This window comes from Panulirus ornatus, chromosome 46 (assembly GCF_036320965.1).
Source record: "Panulirus ornatus isolate Po-2019 chromosome 46, ASM3632096v1, whole genome shotgun sequence".
In the NCBI taxonomy this organism is placed as follows: domain Eukaryota; kingdom Metazoa; phylum Arthropoda; class Malacostraca; order Decapoda; family Palinuridae; genus Panulirus; species Panulirus ornatus.
Window position 1 is genome coordinate 31,098,343 of NC_092269.1, and position 20,000 is coordinate 31,118,342.

General features: G+C 47.1%; 1 protein-coding gene and 1 long non-coding RNA gene across 3 annotated transcripts in view; one reads left to right on the top strand and one right to left on the bottom strand.

Annotated features, from left to right (window-relative positions):
• The window catches only part of LOC139763370 (uncharacterized), a 210,204-nt gene that overhangs the window by 98,339 nt on the left and 91,865 nt on the right, over positions 1–20,000 (top strand). The window lies entirely within an intron of this gene.
• LOC139763368 (uncharacterized) overlaps positions 1–20,000 on the bottom strand; it is a 200,559-nt gene that overhangs the window by 11,068 nt on the left and 169,491 nt on the right. For both annotated transcript variants that reach the window (XM_071689388.1, XM_071689387.1), the window contains exons 9-11: positions 17,928–18,054; positions 12,899–13,119; positions 6,997–7,218 (exon numbers count right to left, since the gene is read on the bottom strand). In XM_071689388.1, coding sequence (XP_071545489.1) covers positions 6,997–7,218; positions 12,899–13,119; positions 17,928–18,054 — 570 coding nt within the window. The remainder of the gene's footprint in view (positions 1–6,996; positions 7,219–12,898; positions 13,120–17,927; positions 18,055–20,000) is intronic.

Consider the following 20,000-nt stretch of genomic DNA (forward strand, 5'->3'; position numbering starts at 1 on the left):
TGTGCGTCATATACTTGATCGCCGTTTCCCCCCGACAGCGGTGGTAGCGCCAGAAAACAGACGAAAAATGAGCCCATCCCTCTCATATACACGCATGTGTGCATACGCGCACATACACGTACATATACATACATATACATATCAACGTATATACATATACGCACACATACATCATATAAGCACAAGTGTACATTTTCCTACTTACTTGCCTTCATCCATTCTCGGCGCTACCACGCCTCACAAGAAACAGCATCGTTGTCCTGGCGAAGTAGCGCCAGATAGATCAATAGAAAGATAGATAGATACACATATGATGAGAGAGAGAGAGAGAGAGAGAGAGAGAGAGAGAGAGAGAGAGAGAGAGAGAGAGAGAAATGAGACGATGGGCGAAGTAAGGGTGGCGCGAAGGTGTCATCCCACAGGAAGATCGACCATGAGAGCAGACGTCACTGAGTTCAGATATCACGAGGGAGAGGGAAGACAGTGCTACGTGAGGAGGTCTAGAGGAATAAGATAAAAGATAAAGATAAGAGATTACGTTACATCTTGGCTCTATCAAAGATAACACCGAAGATCAGGGAGGGGGATCAAAAATATTAAAAGGAATATTGCGCCATTCATGAATAAAAAAAGAACTATGATAAAGATAATTGACTTTGATAATTCTCAAGACATTTATTATTGCATACCTGGAGAGAGAGAGATAAGATATATATATATATATCTTCAAAATTATCTTAGATAAAAGGGGTTGGCTGGCCATCAGGGAATGAACGAATAGATAGTTAGGGAGGCGTGTGTGTGTGTGTGTGTGTGTGTGTGTGTGTGTGTGTATGTGTGTGTGTGTGTGTGTGTGTGTGTGGTATGTGTGTGTGTGGTATGTGTGTGTGTGTGTGTGTGTGTGTATGGTATGTGTGTGTGTGTGTGTGTGTGTGTGTGTGTGTGTGTGTGTGTGTGTGTGTGTGGTATGTGTGTGTGTGTGTGTGTGTGTGTGTGTGTGTGTGTGTGGTATGTGTGTGTGTGTGTGTGTGTGTGTGTGGTGTGTGTGTGTGTGTGTGTGTGTGTGTGTGTGTGTGGTATGTGTGTGTGTGTGTGTGTGTGTGGTATGTGTGTGTGTGTGGTATGTGTGTGTGTGTGTGTGTGTGTGTGTGTGTGTGGTATGTGTGTGTGTGTGTGGTATGTGTGTGTGTGTGGTATGTGTGTGTGTGTGTGTGTGTGTGTGTGTGTGTGTGTGTGTGTGTGTGTGGTATGTGTGTGTGTGTGTGTGTGTGTGTGTGTGGTGTGTGTGGTGTGTGTGTGTGTGTGTGTGTGTGTGTGTGTGGTATGTGTGTGTGTGTGTGTGTGTGTGTGTGTGTGTGTGGTGTGTGTGGTGTGTGTGTGTGTGTGTGTGTGTGTGTGTGTGGTGTGTGTGTGTGTGTGTGTGTGGTGTGTGTGTGTGTATGTGTGTGTGTTGTGTGTGTGTGTGTGTGGACCAGTGGGTCTGGGGTCCGCTTGTTCATAAATAAGTTAGAAAGAACGAATTAAAAAAAGGAAAACTGGGCCCAGGTTGGAACCCAGGCCCACCTTGCTGGTGGAGGAGGTCAGGGGCGATGTGCGAGTGAGGAATGAGCGACATGAGGCGAGGGTATTATGAGGGGGGAAATGAGTGAGAGGTTGAGGGGGGGGAAATGAGTGAGAGGTTGAGGGGGGGAAATGAGTGAGAGGTTGAGGGGGGGGAAATGAGTGAGAGGTTGAGGGGGGGGAAATGAGTGAGAGGTTATTATGAGGGGGGAAATGAGTGAGAGGTTGAGGGGGGAAATGAGTGAGAGGTTGAGGGGGGGGAAATGAGTGAGAGGTTATTATGAGGGGGGAAATGAGTGAGAGGTTGAGGGGGGGAAATGAGTGAGAGGTTATTATGAGGGGAAATAAGTGAGAGGTTATTATGAGGGGGGAAATGAGTGAGAGGTTATTATGAGGGGAAATAAGTGAGAGGTTATTATGAGGGGGGAAATGAGTGAGAGGTTATTATGAGGGGAAATAAGTGAGAGGTTATTATGAGGGGGGAAATGAGTGAGAGGTTGAGGGGGGGAAATAAGTGAGAGGTTATTATGAGGGGAGAAATGAGTGAGAGGTTATTATGAGGGGAAATAAGTGAGAGGTTATTATGAGGGGGGAAATGAGTGAGAGGTTATTATGAGGGGAAATAAGTGAGAGGTTATTATGAGGGGGGAAATGAGTGAGAGGTTGAGGGGGGGAAATAAGTGAGAGGTTATTATGAGGGGAGAAATAAGTGAGAGGTTATTATGAGGGGGGAAATAAGTGAGAGGTTATTATGAGGGGGGAAATGAGTGAGAGGTTGCAGAGGGAAGACGTGTGAAGGAGACATGTTTATGAAGCAGAACCCTTTTCTAAACAAGTCCTCTAAAATGTTTTCCCTGATGGGGATGGTATGGGGGGGGTACTCAAGCTTATCTCAAGCTTTTCTCAAGCTTATCTCAAGCTTATCTCAAGCTTATCTGAAGTGTGGAAAGATGATAGTCAAACCTTAGAAGCTTATGTAAGTAGTTTAGGAGGGGGGGGGACACCCCCCTGATGTCTCTGAAGCTTATCTTAAGGATAGACGGACAGTGTGAAGCTTGAAAAGCTTACTCGAAGGTTACAAGCTTAAGCTTAAAGACGATTTGTTTTCATGTGAAGTTCTTGAAGCTCTTAGGGTTTCGTGAAGGCGTTAAAGCTTAGCTGAAGGGTAGAAGGATCGTGTGAAGCCGGCGCAGCTTAGCTGAAAAAGCTTGAGGACATAACGGAGACCCTGAAACTCTCCTGTATGAACCTCCTGAATCCACTTCAGAAGCCTTCTGAACACTTCAGGAACCCAGTGAAGCCTCTCTTCAGGTACCAGACCCTGAAGGGCATGAGGACCCCCTCACTGCCCCTTCAGAAGCCCTTCGCCCGCCCCCCTGAAGGCCATATAAAGGCGGCGAAGCCCCCTTCCTCCACAGGTACCTAACCTGATGATGGGCATTATAAAAGTACCCCCCTAACCTGGTGATGGGCATTATAAAAGTACCCCCTAACCTGGTGATGGGCATTATAAAAGTACCCCCTAACCTGGTAATGGGCATCAGAAAAGTACCCCCCTAACCTGGTGATGGGCATCAGAAAAGTACCCCCCTAACCTGGTGATGGGCATCATAAAAATACCCCCCTAACCTGATGATGGGCATCATAAATGTACCCCCCTAACCTGATGATGGGCATCATAAAAGTACCCCCCTAACCTGATGATGGGCATCATAAAAGTACCCCCCTAACCTGATGGGCATTATAAAAGTACCCCCCTAACCTGATGATGGGTATTATAAAAGTACCCCCTAATCTGATGATGGGCATTATAAAAGTACCCCCTAACCTGGTGATGGGCATTACAAAAGTACCCTCTAACCTGGTGATGGGCATCATAAAAGTACCCCCCTAACCTGATGATGGGTATCATAAAAGTACCCCCCTAACCTGGTGATGGGAATCATAAAAGTACCCCCCTAACCTGATGATGGGCATCATAAAAGTACCCCCCTAACCCGATGATGGGCATCATAAAAGAACCCCCCTAACCTGATGATGGGCATCATAAAAGTACCCCCCTAACCTGATGGGAATTATAAAAGTACCCCCTAACCTGATGATGGGCATTATAAAAGTACCCCCCTAATCTGATGATGGGCATTATAAAAGTACCCCCCTAACCTGATGATGGGCATTATAAAAGTACCCCCTAATCTGATGATGGGCATTATAAAAGTACCCCCTAACCTGATGATGGGCATCATAAATGTACCCCCCTAACCTGATGATGGGCATTATAAAAGTACCCCCCTAACCTGATGATGGGTATCATAAAAGTACCCCCCTAACCTGATGATGGGTATCATAAAAGTACCCCCCTAACCTGATGATGGGTATCATAAAAGTACCTCGTAGTCCCCTAGTGAAGCCCCCGACGACCCTTCCCTTCCCTTCCCTCCCTCCCCTCACAGGCCCACCTGAAGGGCATGAGGACGTAGTGAAGGCCTACCTGAAGGGCATGAGGACGTAGTGAAGGCCCACCTGAAGGGCATGAGGACGTAGTGAAGGCCCACCTGAAGGGCATGAGGACGTAGTGAAGGCCTACCTGAAGGGCATGAGGACGTAGTGAAGGCTTACCTGAAGGGCATGAGGACGTAGTGAAGGCCCACCTGAAGGGCATGAGGACGTAGTGAAGGCTTACCTGAAGGGCATGAGGACGTAGTGATGACCCACCTGAAGGGCATGAGGACGTAGTGAAGGCCCACCTGAAGGGCATGAGGACGTAGTGAAGGCCCACCTGAAGGGCATGAGGACGCAGTGAAGGCCCACCTGAAGGGCATGAGGACGTAGTGAAGGCTCACCTGAAGGGCATGAGGACGTAGTGATGACCCACCTGAAGGGCATGAGGACGTAGTGAAGGCCCACCTGAAGGGCATGAGGACGTAGTGAAGGCTCACCTGAAGGGCATGAGGACGTAGTGAAGGCCCACCTGAAGGGCATGAGGACGTAGTGAAGGCTTACCTGAAGGGCATGAGGACGTAGTGAAGGCTTACCTGAAGGGCATGAGGACGTAGTGAAGGCTTACCTGAAGGGCATGAGGACGTAGTGAAGGCTTACCTGAAGGGCATGAGGACGTAGTGAAGGCCCACCTGAAGGGCATGAGGACGTAGTGAGGGCTTACCTGAAGGGCATGAGGACGTAGTGAAGGCTCACCTGAAGGGCATGAGGACGTAGTGAAGGCTTACCTGAAGGGCATGAGGACGTAGTGAAGGCCCACCTGAAGGGCATGAGGACGTAGTGAAGGCTTACCTGAAGGGCATGAGGACGTAGTGAAGGCTCACCTGAAGGGCATGAGGACGTAGTGAAGGCTTACCTGAAGGGCATGAGGACGTAGTGAAGGCTTACCTGAAGGGCATGAGGACGTAGTGAAGGCCTACCTGAAGGGCATGAGGACGTAGTGAAGGCCTACCTGAAGGGCATGAGGACGTAGTGAAGGCCCACCTGCAGGGCATGAGGACGTAGTGAAGGCTCACCTGAAGGGCATGAGGACGTAGTGAAGGCCTACCTGAAGGGCATGAGGACGTAGTGAAGGCTTACCTGAAGGGCATGAGGACGTAGTGAAGGCCCACCTGAAGGGCATGAGGACGTAGTGAAGGCTCACCTGAAGGGCATGAGGACGTAGTGAAGGCCTACCTGAAGGGCATGAGGACGTAGTGAAGGCTCACCTGAAGGGCATGAGGACGTAGTGAAGGCTCACCTGAAGGGCATGAGGACGTAGTGAAGGCTCACCTGAAGGGCATGAGGACGTAGTGAAGGCTCACCTGAAGGGCATGAGGACGTAGTGAAGGCCCACCTGAAGGGCATGAGGACGTAGTGAAGGCCCACCTGAAGGGCATGAGGACGTAGTGAAGGCTCACCTGAAGGGCATGAGGACGTAGTGAAGGCTCACCTGAAGGGCATGAGGACGTAGTGAAGGCCCACCTGAAGGGCATGAGGACGTAGTGAAGGCTTACCTGAAGGGCATGAGGACGTAGTGAAGGCCCACCTGAAGGGCATGAGGACGTAGTGAAGGCCCACCTGAAGGGCATGAGGACGTAGTGAAGGCCTACCTGAAGGGCATGAGGACGTAGTGAAGGCTTACCTGAAGGGCATGAGGACGTAGTGAAGGCCCACCTGAAGGGCATGAGGACGTAGTGAAGGCTTACCTGAAGGGCATGAGGACGTAGTGAAGGCTTACCTGAAGGGCATGAGGACGTAGTGAAGGCCCACCTGAAGGGCATGAGGACGTAGTGAAGGCCCACCTGAAGGGCATGAGGACGTAGTGAAGGCTTACCTGAAGGGCATGAGGACGTAGTGAAGGCTCACCTGAAGGGCATGAGGACGTAGTGAAGGCCCACCATGAAGGGCATGAGGACGTAGTGAAGGCTTACCTGAAGGGCATGAGGACGTAGTGAAGGCTTACCTGAAGGGCATGAGAACGTAGTGAAGGCTCACCTGAAGGGCATGAGGACGTAGTGAAGGCTACCTGAAGGGCATGAGGACGTAGTGAAGACCCACCTGAAGGGCATGAGGACGTAGTGAAGGCTTACCTGAAGGGCATGAGAACGTAGTGAAGGCCTACCTGTAGGGCATGGGGACGTAGTGAAGGCCTACCTGAAGGGCATTGAGGACGTAGTGAAGGCCTACCTGAAGGGCATGAGGACGTAGTGAAGGCCTACCTGAAGGGCATGAGGACGTAGTGAAGGCTCACCTGAAGGGCATGAGGACGTAGTGAAGGCCTACCTGAAGGGCATGAGGACGTAGTGAAGGCCTACCTGAAGGGCATGAGGACGTAGTGAAGGCCCACCTGAAGGGCATGAGGACGTAGTGAAGGCTCACCTGAAGGGCATGAGGACGTAGTGAAGGCTCACCTGAAGGGCATGAGGACGTAGTGATGACCCACCTGAAGGGCATGAGGACGTAGTGAAGGCTTACCTGAAGGGCATGAGGACGTAGTGAAGGCTTACCTGAAGGGCATGAGGACGTAGTGAAGGCCTACCTGAAGGGCATGAGGACGTAGTGAAGGCTCACCTGAAGGGCATGAGGACGTAGTGAAGGCCTACCTGAAGGGCATGAGGACGTAGTGAAGGCTTACCTGAAGGGCATGAGGACGTAGTGAAGGCTCACCTGAAGGGCATGAGGACGTAGTGAAGACCCACCTGAAGGGCATGAGGACGTAGTGAAGACCCACCTGAAGGGCATGAGGACGTAGTGAAGGCTTACCTGAAGGGCATGAGGACGTAGTGAAGGCCTACCTGAAGGGCATGAGGACGTAGTGAAGGCCTACCTGAAGGGCATGAGGACGTAGTGAAGGCCTACCTGAAGGGCATGAGGACGTAGTGAAGGCCTACCTGAAGGGCATGAGGACGTAGTGAAGGCTTACCTGAAGGGCATGAGGACGTAGTGAAGGCCTACCTGAAGGGCATGAGGACGTAGTGAAGGCCCAGGAGTGGGATGAGGATCAAAGTGGCCCTGACAGCTTTTCTGGTGCCGTTGTGGTGAGCGGCGAAGTGGTTAGCCCTCAACTTGGTGACCAGGACGCGCACGATGTTGACCAGGAACACCAGGTTGGCCAGGATCGAGATGCACACAGGGGTGGATAGGATCAACGTGTAGTGACTCTCTTCGATCCAACAGCTTTTGAAAAAAGGAAAAAAGTAATAAAATGTCTTTTTTTAATGTGGTGTTTGGTACTTGGTGGGTTTTTGTTTATATAGAGAGGGAGGAAATGCTTTTGTAAGGGACTAAAGGGCTTTTTTTTGACGTTGTGAGAGAAACAGCTTTTAAGAAAGGAGAAAAGTAATAAAATGTCTTTTTTTTAATGTGGTGTTTGGTACTTGGGGGGTTTTGTTTATATAGAGAGGGAAGAAAGGCTTTTGTAAGGTACTACGTGGCTTTTTTTGACGATTGAGAGAGAAACAGCTTTTGAAAAAAGGAGAAAAGTAATAAAATGTCTTTTTTTTAATGTGGTGTTTGGTACTTGGTGGGTTTTTGTTTATATAGAGAGGGAAGACAGGTTTTTGTAAGGTACTACTGGGCTTTTTTTTGACGATTGGGGAAGGGAACAGCTTTTTAGGAAGGAAAAAAGAAAAGAAATGTCTTTTTTTTATGTGGTATGTGGTACCTGGTGGGTTTTGTTTATAGAGAGAGGGAAGAAAGGCTTTTGTAAGGGACTACTGGGCTTTTTTTTGACGATTGGGGAAGGGAACAGCTTTTTAGAAAGGATAAAAGAAAAGAAATGTCTTTTTTTATGTGGTATGTGGTACCTGGTGGGTTTTGTTTATAGAGAGAGGGAAGACAGGCTTTTGTAAGGTACTATGGGGCTTTTTTATGACGATTGGGGACGGGGGTGAGGTCAGGGTGCTGTGGTTTTTTTTCCCTCAGTCCGCCAGCTTTCGAGACGAAAACCTTTTCGAACCACAGCAGCTTTGGCTGTGATGATGAAGCTCCAGGCCCAAGAGGAGGTGTGGGTTGGCTGAGAGAGAGAGAGAAAGAGAGAGGGAGTTGAGGAAGTGTTGGATGGACCAACCAATATGTGCTCTGTCCCTTTACTTCGCCAGACTAATCAGAGCAAGAGTGGGAAGATATAGTATGGCATGGCTAGACCTCATCCCAGCCAAGAAGATAACCAACCCCCAACCCCCCCCTGGTGTAGTATAACATACCCTGCACCCGAATGTAGCGTCGTGGGCTCGGGAAGGGGGGCAAGCTAGGTGGGGGGGGAGAAGTCAGGGTAGAAGACACATCCCCAAATGATTAATAAGGTCTTCCGAAAGGGACGCAATTAGCACCTTTACGGTGGGCAGGTTAGAGAGTGAACGTAGGACGGTAAAGTGGAGAGAGAGAGAGAGAGAGAGAGAGAGAGAGAGAGAGAGAGAGAGAGAGAGAGAGAGAGAGAGAGAGAAATGGTTTGTGTGTATGGTTGGAAGCTCCATGAGTGAAGACGGGAGTCGAAGTGAGGGGGAAGGGCTGGTGGTGGTTACGACGGTCGGCAACTCGTGTTTGTGGGAGAGGGAGGAAAGGGAAAGGGGTGTCTGGTGTATCTGTTCCGGATGGTTCAGGAAGGGGAAATGAAAAAAAGGGGGGATGGTGTCTCGGCTCCACCAAGGGGTTATCTCAGGTCAATGTGACCTCCTCAGCACAGAAGATCTCAGCGCTTGGAGGTGAGGAGACAGGTGCTTCGACGAAGTAGGAGGAGGAGGAGGAGGAGGAGTTCAGACGACCGACGAGTTATGGAAATGGGAGGGAATTAGGGAGGGAGGAAAGATACGAAGTGTAGAGACAAGGTGATGGGGGAATGGAGTCATGTTGAGCCAGATGGCTTCGACCCGACGAGACTCGAGATCCACTAGGCGAATAATGGAAGGTTTGGCAATACAGTACGTATACACACCACCCATGTAGCGAGGAGGATGGCTGAGAATTAAGGTTGAGATCTGATTGTATATAGAGGAAGAAAAGTAATCTAGAACAAGTTTAACTTCAGGTAGAAGAACGAGAGGGGTAGAAAATGGGCAGGTGGTGTTCTTCCACAGAGGGAAGTTTGAGGTTTAAGAACCGACTGCGAGTGTTGTATGAATGAACGAAGGAGAGAGTCAGGTCTGGCAGCTGTGGCCAGGGCAAGTATGGTCTGTTCCAATCGGCTCATGTGAGTGAACGGGGTCCTGGAAACCCATCCAGCGTACCTCGACCGGTGTGGCACCCTTTGGAGAAGTCAAGAGGCTCAGCTGCCACGATTGATGAAGTCAAAGTGAGGGAGAGACCCGGTGGAACGTAGTGGGTTGTATGTGTGGCAAGTGTCGTATTTTGAGAGGGAAAGAATTTAAGATGATTGGAGGCTGGGAAGGAACTTGTGTTTACTGCCGACGGGGGTAAAAGACGCCCTCCTTGGCGAGGAAGGAGGACATTGTAGTTTGACTAGGGGCCCCAGAGGGACCGAGCCCTAAATAACTGGGGCCCTTGAATTACTGTGGGCCCTAGGGTCGAGTCCTAAATAACTGGGGCCCTTGAATTACTGTGGGCCCCAGTGCCGAGCCCTAAATAACTGGGGCCCTTGAATTACTGTGGGCCTTAGGGCCGAGTCCTAAATAACTGGGGGCCCTTGAATTACTGTGGGCCCTAGGGCCGAGTCCTAAATAACTGGGGCCCCTAAATTACTAGGGCCCCAGGGCCAAGCCCTTACGTACTCCCCCAGATTTCTCTGTCCGACACATCTTTAGACCCGTTAATACTCTCCTCTCTGTTGCCTCTCTGTTAACCAGCCTCTGGTCTCTTAGCCAGGTCCTGATCTGTTGACCAAGCCCTCTCCTGCTGGACCGTGCTAGCGGAAATGTGTTTCAATCAGACTCAAATACATTCAGCCCAGCACAAGGTTGGGCGCCACAACCTTATGTGTTAACCACGACGTCGTCTTTGAGCCATGCTAGACACCCTGTTAGCCAGAGGCGCCTGCCCCCCGGCCCAGTTCTGTTGACACCCTGTTAGCCAGAGGCGCCCCCCCCCGGCCCAGTTCTGTTGACACCCTGTTAGCCAGAGGCGCCCCCCGGCCCAGTTCTGTTGACACCCTGTTAGCCAGGGGCCCCCGCCCCCCGGCCCAGTTCTGTTGACACCCTGTTAGCCAGAGGGCGCCGCCCCCCGGCCCAGTTCTGTTGGCCAGAGCCACCAGTTATGTTCGTAAGGCCTTCATCTGTGAACCAGGTTCTGCAGTCTTGTAAGTCAAGTCACTCAGGCCCTAGACGAAGGAGGGCCTATCTCTACATCCCACAAGGCTTTTCCTTGTATCTTAGCGCAATGACGGCCATCTACATCATCGCTGAAGGCGTAGCGACCTGCTCATAGTGTACATAGAGAGAGAGGAGAAAAAAAAGAACACTTGTGATCGCTTTTAAGGTTGATAGAAATCCCTTTCTTCTTAAGGATTTTCAAAGTCACTTTAAGTGTGATAGAGTTTTAGGGTAAAGGGGAGGATGTAAATGGTTATTGATGGTGGTGTAGTGAATAGTATGTTGGGTAATTTGTGTTGACGTGAAGGTCAAACTTCCCATGTTAGGGAGATGGAGCCAAGGTTTGATTGCGTATTATTATTATTATTATTATTATTATTATTATTATTATTTATTATTATTATCATTATTATTATCAGTAGTGGTTATAGTAGTGTCATTAGTATTGTTACAGATACATTAATCTTTTAAGCAAGGGGAGAAATGCTGTCTTTTAGCAAATACAGCTAAGCTTGTGGAATATAACGTAGTTTACCCTGAAAATCGCAGATTTTTTTGGGGAAAGAGCAGAAAACAGAATGCATAAGTTTTGCAATTTAAAGTTTTATGAATTCCTTTCCAGAGACTGAATGTGATTTTTGTTTGTCCCGAGAATAAGAGAGATGAACTGAGGGAGTTGCTTTCTCCGGGAGAATAGAGTTTTGTTGTTATATATATGTAAGCAAAGAAAACGAGAATGGAATCCAAGTTTTCTATGTGGGTCCAGCAAATGTTGATATGGTTCGTTTGGCAAGAAATTTTGTTATTCTTATTGTTATCTTTCATTCTTCTTCTTCTTCTTCTTCTTCTTCTTCTTCTTCTTCTTCTTCTTCTTCTTCTTCTTCTTCTACTCCTTTTAATTATTATTATTATTATTATTATTATTATTATTATTATTATTATTATTATTATTATTATTATTATTATCATTATTATTATTATTATTTTTCTCATTATTATTTTCATTATTATTATTATTATTATTATTATTATTATTATTATTATTATTATTACTATCTCTTATTATTATCATTATTATTATTAATATTACTATTTATTATTATTATTATAATTATTATTATTATTATTATTTTTATCGAGTATGTAAGGCATGTGTACGTGTAGGAAGAGAGGAAAGTGATTGGTTCTCAGTGAATGTAGGTTTGCGGCAGGGGTGTGTGATGTCTCCATGGTTGTTTAATTTGTTTATGGATGGGGTTGTTAGGGAGGTAAATGCAAGAGTTTTGGAAAGAGGGGCAAGTATGAAGTCTGTTGGGGATGAGAGAGCTTGGGAAGTGAGTCAGTTGTTGTTCGCTGATGATACAGCGCTGGTGGCTGATTCATGTGAGAAACTGCAGAAGCTGGTGACTGAGTTTCGTAAAGTGTGTGAAAGAAGAACGTTAAGAGTAAATGTGAATAAGAGCAAGGTAATTAGGTACAGTAGGGTTGAGGGTCAAGTCAATTGGGAGGTAAGTTTGAATGGAGAAAAACTGGAGGAAGTAAAGTGTTTTAGATATCTAGTAGTGGATCTGGCAGCGGATGGAACCATGGAAGTGGAAGTGAATCATAGGGTGGGGGAGGGGGCGAAAATCCTGGGAGCCTTGAAGAATGTGTGGAATTCGAGAACACTATCTCGGAAAGCAAAAATGGGTATGTTTGAAGGAATAGTGGTTCCAACAATGTTGTATGGTTGCGAGGCGTGGGCTATGGATAGAGTTGTGCGCAGGAGGATGGATGTGCTGGAAATGAGATGTTTGAGGACAATGTGTGGTGTGAGGTGGTTTGATCGAGTAAGTAACGTAAGGGTAAGAGAGATGTGTGGAAATAAAAAGAGCGTGGTTGAGAGAGCAGAAGAGGGTGTTTTGAAGTGGTTTGGGCACATGGAGAGAATGAGTGAGGAAAGATTGACCAAGAGGATATATGTGACGGAGGTGGAGGGAACGAGAAGTGGGAGACCAAATTGGAGGTGGAAAGATGGAGTGAAAAAGATTTTGTGTGATCGGGGCCTGAACATGCAGGAGGGTGAAAGGAGGGCAAGGAATAGAGTGAATTGGATCGATGTGGTATACCGGGGTTGACGTGCTGTCAGTGGATTGAATCAAGGCATGTGAAGCGTCTGGGGTAAACCATGGAAAGCTGTGTAGGTATGTATATTTGCGTGTGTGGACGTATGTATATACATGTGTATGGGGGGGGGTTGGGCCATTTCTTTCGTCTGTTTCCTTGCGCTACCTCGCAAACGCGGGAGACAGCGACAAAGCAAAAAAAAAAAAATATTACTATTATTATTATTATTATTATTATTAACAGTCAGCCTCCAGTCATTCTTGTAGCCAACCCTTAGCCATATGGGGGTCAGATCAAAGGCCAAAGGGCGTCCAGTGTGCAGTACAGATGGCCCCTTTTTGATGTGACCCCCTGAGGGAAGAAACCATTTTCTCTCTCTCTCTCTCTCTCTCTCTCTCTCTCTCTCTCTCTCTCTCTCTCTCTCTCTCTCTCTCTCTCTCACACACACACACACACACACACACACAAGCCAGTGGCGCGCCTCTCACTGCTGCGTGTCCGTGGCTGACGACCCCCTGACGAAGGCGTAGACGGCGACGATGAGGGCCGGGGCGCCCCAGCCCAGCAGGTAGAACCACTTCATGAGGCGGTCCTCGCTGACGAAGGCCACGACCAGGAGGGTGTGCAGGTAGAGACCCTCAGAGAACATCCAGTAGTAACTAGAGACCAGGAAGTAGTGGAGGAGGATGTGCAGGACCTGGCAACCCGTCTGCCTCACACACAACATGAAGGAGGAAGGAATGTTAGACTCATTTGCATACTGGAGATCGCCTTAACTTGTATGTGTGTAAATTACATTTACTGGGTGTAAATCACATTTACTTGTGTGTAAATCACATTTACTTGTAAATCAGTCAATCACATTTACTTGTAAATCAGTCAATCACATTTACTTGTGTAAATCACATTTATTCGTACGTCAGTAAAGGACATTTACTTGTGTAAATCACATTTACTCGTACGTCAGTGAGTCACAAGCCTTACTGATGACAGTCAACGCTTATTGTGTCTATTCATAGATAATGATAGATTGTAGTGGGAGTTATGAAGAATAGATAATGATAGATTGTAGTAGGAGTTGGGAAGAATAGATAATGATAGATTGTAGTAGGAGTTGGGAAGAATAGATGATGATAGATTGTAGTGGGAGTCGGGTCCAGTTACTATATATATATATGTGTTATACTTAGTCGCTGTCTCCCACGTTAGCGAGGTAGCGCAAGGAAACAGACGAAAGAATGCCCCCCCCCCCTACCCACATACACATGTATATACATACACGTCCACACATGCACATGCACATACCTGTATATTTCAGCGTATACATATACATATACAGACATAGACATATGTATACACATGGACATATTCATACTTGCTGCCTTCATCCATTCTCGTCGCCACCCCGCCACACATGTAATAGCATCCCCCCCTCATGTGCGCGAGGTAGCACATGGCAAAAACAACAAAGGTCACATTCGTTCACACTCAGTCTCCAGCTGTCATGTAATAATGCACCGAAACCACAGCTCCCTTTCCACATCCAGGCCCCACACAACTTTCCATGGTTTACCCCAGACGCTTCACATGCCCTGGTTCAATCCATTGACAGCACGTCATAGGAATATATATATATATATATATATGTATATATATATATATATATATATATATATATATATATATATATATATATATATATATATACTCAGTAGGATGATGAACCTCACTTAAACCCCATAATCTGTAAGCTTTGAAAGTCATGGGAACAAGAAAAGTAACAGTGCAAAGTTTAAGGGGAAAAAAAAAAAGAATAAAGAAAAGTTTAACGCTAGATTTTGAAGATCAAAGATCCACCAGTCTGATTAGATTCATCCCTCCACCCTCCATCCCTCCCTCCTCCATCCCCCCCCATCCTCCATCCCTCCTCCTCCTCCTCACCCACCTCCTCCTCCTCTTCTTCCTGCCCCCCCCCCCTCCTCCCAACCCTTTACATAACAACGCACGTTTTTCGTCTGTCAGTGTCACACGAAGCGCCACGTTCTTGTATTATATATATATATATATATATATATATATATATATATATATATATATATATATATATATATATATATATATTTTTTTTTTTTTTTTTTTTTTTTTACTTTGTCGCTGTCTCCCGCGTTTGCGAGGTAGCGCAAGGAAACAGACGAAAGAAATGGCCCAACCCCCCCCCCCCATACACATGTACATACACACGTCCAGACACGCAAATATACATACCTACACAGCTTTCCATGGTTTACCCCAGACGCTTCACATGCCTTGCTTCAATCCACTGACAGCACGTCAACCCCTGTATACCACATGACTCCAATTCACTCTATTTCTTGCCCTCCTTTCACCCTCCTGCATGTTCAGGCCCCGATCACACAAAATCTTTTTCACTCCATCTTTCCACCTCCAATTTGGTCTCCCTCTTCTCCTCGTTCCCTCCACCTCCGACACATATATCCTCTTGGTCAATCTCTCCTCACTCATTCTCTCCATGTGCCCAAACCATTTCAAAACACCCTCTTCTGCTCTCTCGACCACGCTCTTTTTATTTCCACACATCTCTCTTACCCTTACGTTACTTACTCGATCAAACCACCTCACACCACACATTGTCCTCAAACATCTCATTTCCAGCACATCCATCCTCCTGCGCACATCTCTATCCATAGCCCACGCCTCGCAACCATACAGCATTGTTGGAACCACTATTCCCTCAAACATACCCATTTTTGCTTTCCGAGATAATGTTCTCGACTTCCACACATTTTTCAAGGCTCCCAAAATTTTCGCCCCCTCCCCCACCCTATGATCCACTTCCGCTTCCATGGTTCCATCCGCTGACAGATCCACTCCCAGATATCTAAAACACTTCACTTCCTCCAGTTTTTCTCCATTCAAACTCACCTCCCAATTGACTTGACCCTCACCCCTACTGTACCTAATAACCTTGCTCTTATTCACATTTACTCTCAACTTTCTTCTTCCACACACTTTACCAAACTCAGTCACCAGCTTCTGCAGTTTCTCACATGAATCAGCCACCAGCGCTGTATCATCAGCGAACAATATATATATATATATATATATATATATATATATTTTCTTTTTCATCCTACTCGTTCGCCGTTTCCGGCGTGGCGTCAGAAACAGCTGTCATGTTGTCATGCCACACGAGACCACAGCTCCCTCTCCACACATCCAGGCCCCACAGACCTCTCCATGGTGTCTCCCAGCCGTTTTACACGCTCTGGTTCAGTCCACGGGCAGCGTCGTCGCCCCCTGTATATCACATTGCCGTAATTTACTTTGTCCTGTGCACGCCATGCACTCTCTTTCTCCAGGCTCCGAAAGCTGAAATGATTTTTTTTTTGCACTCCATCTTTCCATTTCCATTTCCCCTCATGTTCTCCTTGTCTCCTCCACTTCCTCACTTATATACTCTTTGCAACTTATCCTCACTCATTCTCTCTATATGTCCAAACCATTTCTGTGCACACACTCCTGCTCGTTCATACTTAATCATACTAGTACCTCGTCCTTCTCTTACGATATGACCTCTCATTGGATCAACCCCCAGCCATGACACATAGTGTCCATAGACATTTCATTTCTCCAACACATCCACCCTTCTCCGTGCTTTCTTTTTAATCAGACAACACCGTCGGGGCGACAATATCCTTCACCTCCCACACCACTCCATCCATAAACAGGTTGAACAGCCTTGGTGACGTAATAACTTTGCTCCCGACCCACCCTTACCTGGAACCACTCCCTCTCCTCTTGTCCTACTCGCACCAGCACTTAGTAACTTTAAGAAAAAAAATTCTTCATATCTTACATTAACCTTCTTCCCTCACTCCACATTTGCAACTCCTTCTCCAAAGTGTCTCCGTCATGCGCCCTCTCCAGGCCCATATATGCGACAGACAAAAAACTTTCCGTTATCCAAAGTATTTCTTGAGACAGTTTTTCTCTCAACTAAACCCCGAATTCATATATTATCGGCCACTGCTGGAACTTCCCAAGAGGAGGTGAACAGTAGGAAAGAATTTTTTCTGTTCAGGTGTTCATCAGTGATTAACGTCTGTTGAATAATATGTTAACAAATACCACGTTTTGTTAATTAGGATTAACACTTAGTCTACCCATTAAATGAATTGGATTATAGAAGTTAGGATGAACACAAAGGGGGAAGGAGGTCCACTATATATATATATATATATATATATATATATATATATATATATATATATATATATATAGCCTAAGACAGGTACCCATTTTATACAATGACCCATAGCTGAGGATGAACAGCTGGGTTGACTGTAGGACTGACGGTCGCAGCCAGGATTCGAACCCGTGCGCTCGACTCAGCAGCGCTAACCGCTGCACCATGGAGGTCCCCCCCCGCACACACACACACACACACATTCCTGCCCCCACCAATGTCTCCTAACATTCAATATTTATTTATTTATTTCTGTGAATGAGAGAGAGAGAGAGAGAGAGAGAGAGAGAGAGAGAGAGGAGAGAGAGAGAGAGAGAGAGAGAGAGAGAGAGAGAGAGAGAGTTCTCTTACACGTCGCAAATGAGAAGCAAGATATCTCTATGATCTCTCTCTCTCTCTCTCTCTCTCTCTCTCTCTCTCTCTCTCTCTCTCTCTCTCTCTCTCTCTCTCTCTCTCTCTCTCTCTCTCTCTCTCTCTCTCTCTCTCTCTCTCTCTCTCTCTCTCTCTCTCTCTCTCTCTCATGAAAGAGAAATAAGCACCAATGAACCCATTCCACTTCATGACTTGTAATATTTTCGTGCCCATCAGGTCACTTGAATGGGGAAAAAAGCATTGTAATCTATGATTACATATTTTAGGGTATTAAGTACACTTGTAGGATCAAAAATTAAATCATTAATGACGATTCGTCGTAAAATTGGTGTAATTTGACCTGTAATTGATGGTTGTGAGATATTACACCGTAAGACACGTTCACAAGTCGTTCCCACCACACAAGCGTATTCAAGATGAATTATAAATGTCAAAGTAAAAAGTATAAATTGATTGAAAAGGCTTGAGCGTTAAGGTATAATAATGATCAGAACTATCAATCATATATATATATATATATATATATATATATATATATATATATATATATATATATATATATATATATATGTATATATATATTCCTATGAGTCCACGGGGAAAATGAAACGCGATAAGTTCCCAAGTGCACTTTCGTGTAATCATCACATTCGTTTCTTCGTTGTATATCAACTGACTGTTATATTTCTCTCTTGTGTCTCCCCTGATGATGTGATTATTACACGAAAGTGCACTTGGGAACTCATCGTATTTCATTTCCCCCCCGTGGACTCATAGGAATATACTTAACCACGCGCAAAATTGTGATCCTTTCCAATATATATATATATATATATATATATATATATATATATATATATATATATATATATACTTACGTCGTTATCGAAGACGGTTTCTGGTTTATCAGCAACCTCAAGATACCAGGCGATCCACAATATGTTGTTCAGAATGAAACTCAGGAAAAGGTTTTTGTGGAGTCGAATCCTGGTACACTGAAGTGACCTGAAGGGAGAGAGAGAGAGAGAGATAAGGGGGTGATTGTAGCGACCTGGGGGAGAGATAAGGGGGTGATTGGAGCGACCTGGGGGAGAGATAAGGGGGTGATTGTAGCGACCTGGGGGAGAGATAAGGGGGTGATTGGAGCGACCTGGGGGAGAGATAAGGGGGTGATTGTAGCGACCTGGGGGAGAGATAAGGGGGTGATTGGAGCGACCTGGGGAGAGATAAGGGGGTGATTGTAGCGACCTGGGGGAGAGATAAGGGGGTGATTGGAGCAACCTGGGGAGAGATAAGGGGGTGATTGTAGCGACCTGGGGAGAGATAAGGGGGTGATTGTAGCGACCTGGGGGAGAGATAAGGGGGTGATTGTAGCGACCTGGGGGAGAGATAAGGGGGTGATTGTAGCGACCTAGGGAGAGATAAGGGGGTGATTGTAGCGACCTGGGGGAGAGATAAGGGGGTGATTGTAGCGACCTGGGGAGAGATAAGGGGGTGATTGTAGCGACCTGGGGGAGAGATAAGGGGGTGATTGTAGCGACCTGGGGAGAGATAAGGGGGTGATTGTAGCGACCTGGGGAGAGATAAGGGGGTGATTGTAGCGACCTGGGGAGAGATAAGGGGGTGATTGTAGCGACCTGGGGGAGAGATAAGGGGGTGATTGTAGCGACCTGGGGAGAGATAAGGGGGTGATTGGAGCAACCTGGGGAGAGATAAGGGGGTGATTGTAGCGACCTGGGGAGAGATAAGGGGGTGATTGTAGCGACCTGGGGGAGAGATAAGGGGGTGATTGTAGCGACCTGGGGAGAGATAAGGGGGTGATTGTAGCGACCTGGGGGAGAGATAAGGGGGTGATTGTAGCGACCTGGGGAGAGATAAGGGGGTGATTGTAGCGACCTGGGGAGAGATAAGGGGGTGATTGTAGCGACCTGGGGAGAGATAAGGGGGTGATTGTAGCGACCTGGGGAGAGATAAGGGGGTGATTGTAGCGACCTGGGGAGAGATAAGGGGGTGATTGTAGCGACCTGGGGAGAGATAAGGGGGTGATTGTAGCGACCTAGGGAGAGATAAGGGGGTGATTGTAGCGACCTGGGGAGAGATAAGGGGGTGATTGTAGCGACCTGGGGGAGAGATAAGGGGTGATTGTAGCGCCTGGGGAGAGATAAGGGGGTGATTGTAGCGACCTGGGAGAGATAAGGGGGTGATTGTAGCGACCTGGGAGAGATAAGGGGGTGATTGTAGCGACCTGGGAGAGATAAGGGGTTGATTGTAGCGACCTGGGGAGAGATAAGGGGGTGATTGAAGCGACCTGGGGAGATAAGGGGGTGATTGTAGCGACCTGGGGAGAGATAAGGGGGTGATTGTAGCGACCTGGGGGAGAGATAAGGGGGTGATTGTAGCGACCTGGGGAGAGATAAGGGGGTGATTGTAGCGACCTGGGGAGAGATAAGGGGGTGATTGTAGCGACCTGGGGAGAGATAAGGGGGTGATTGTAGCGACCTGGGGGAGAGATAAGGGGGTGATTGTAGCGACCTGGGGAGAGATAAGGGGGTGATTGTAGCGACCTGGGGGAGAGATAAGGGGGTGATTGTAGCGACCTGGGGAGAGATAAGGGGGTGATTGTAGCGACCTGGGGAGAGATAAGGGGGTGATTGTAGCGACCTGGGGAGAGATAAGGGGGTGATTGTAGCGACCTGGGGAGAGATAAGGGGGTGATTGGAGCGACCTGGGGGAGAGATAAGGGGGTGATTATACAGAAGAGAGAGAGAGAGAATTATCTTTTTAAAGGTAAGATAAGGGGGTTTGTTTAAGGGGGGGTTATCTGTGTGGGTTATGGGGTTGGGTAGGGGGTGATAATCCACACGACCCCCAGACTCAGGGGGAATGTATGGGGAGGTTGATGTGATGTATGGGGTGTCTCGGGTATGGCTGTATGTCCATGTTCTAGTGCC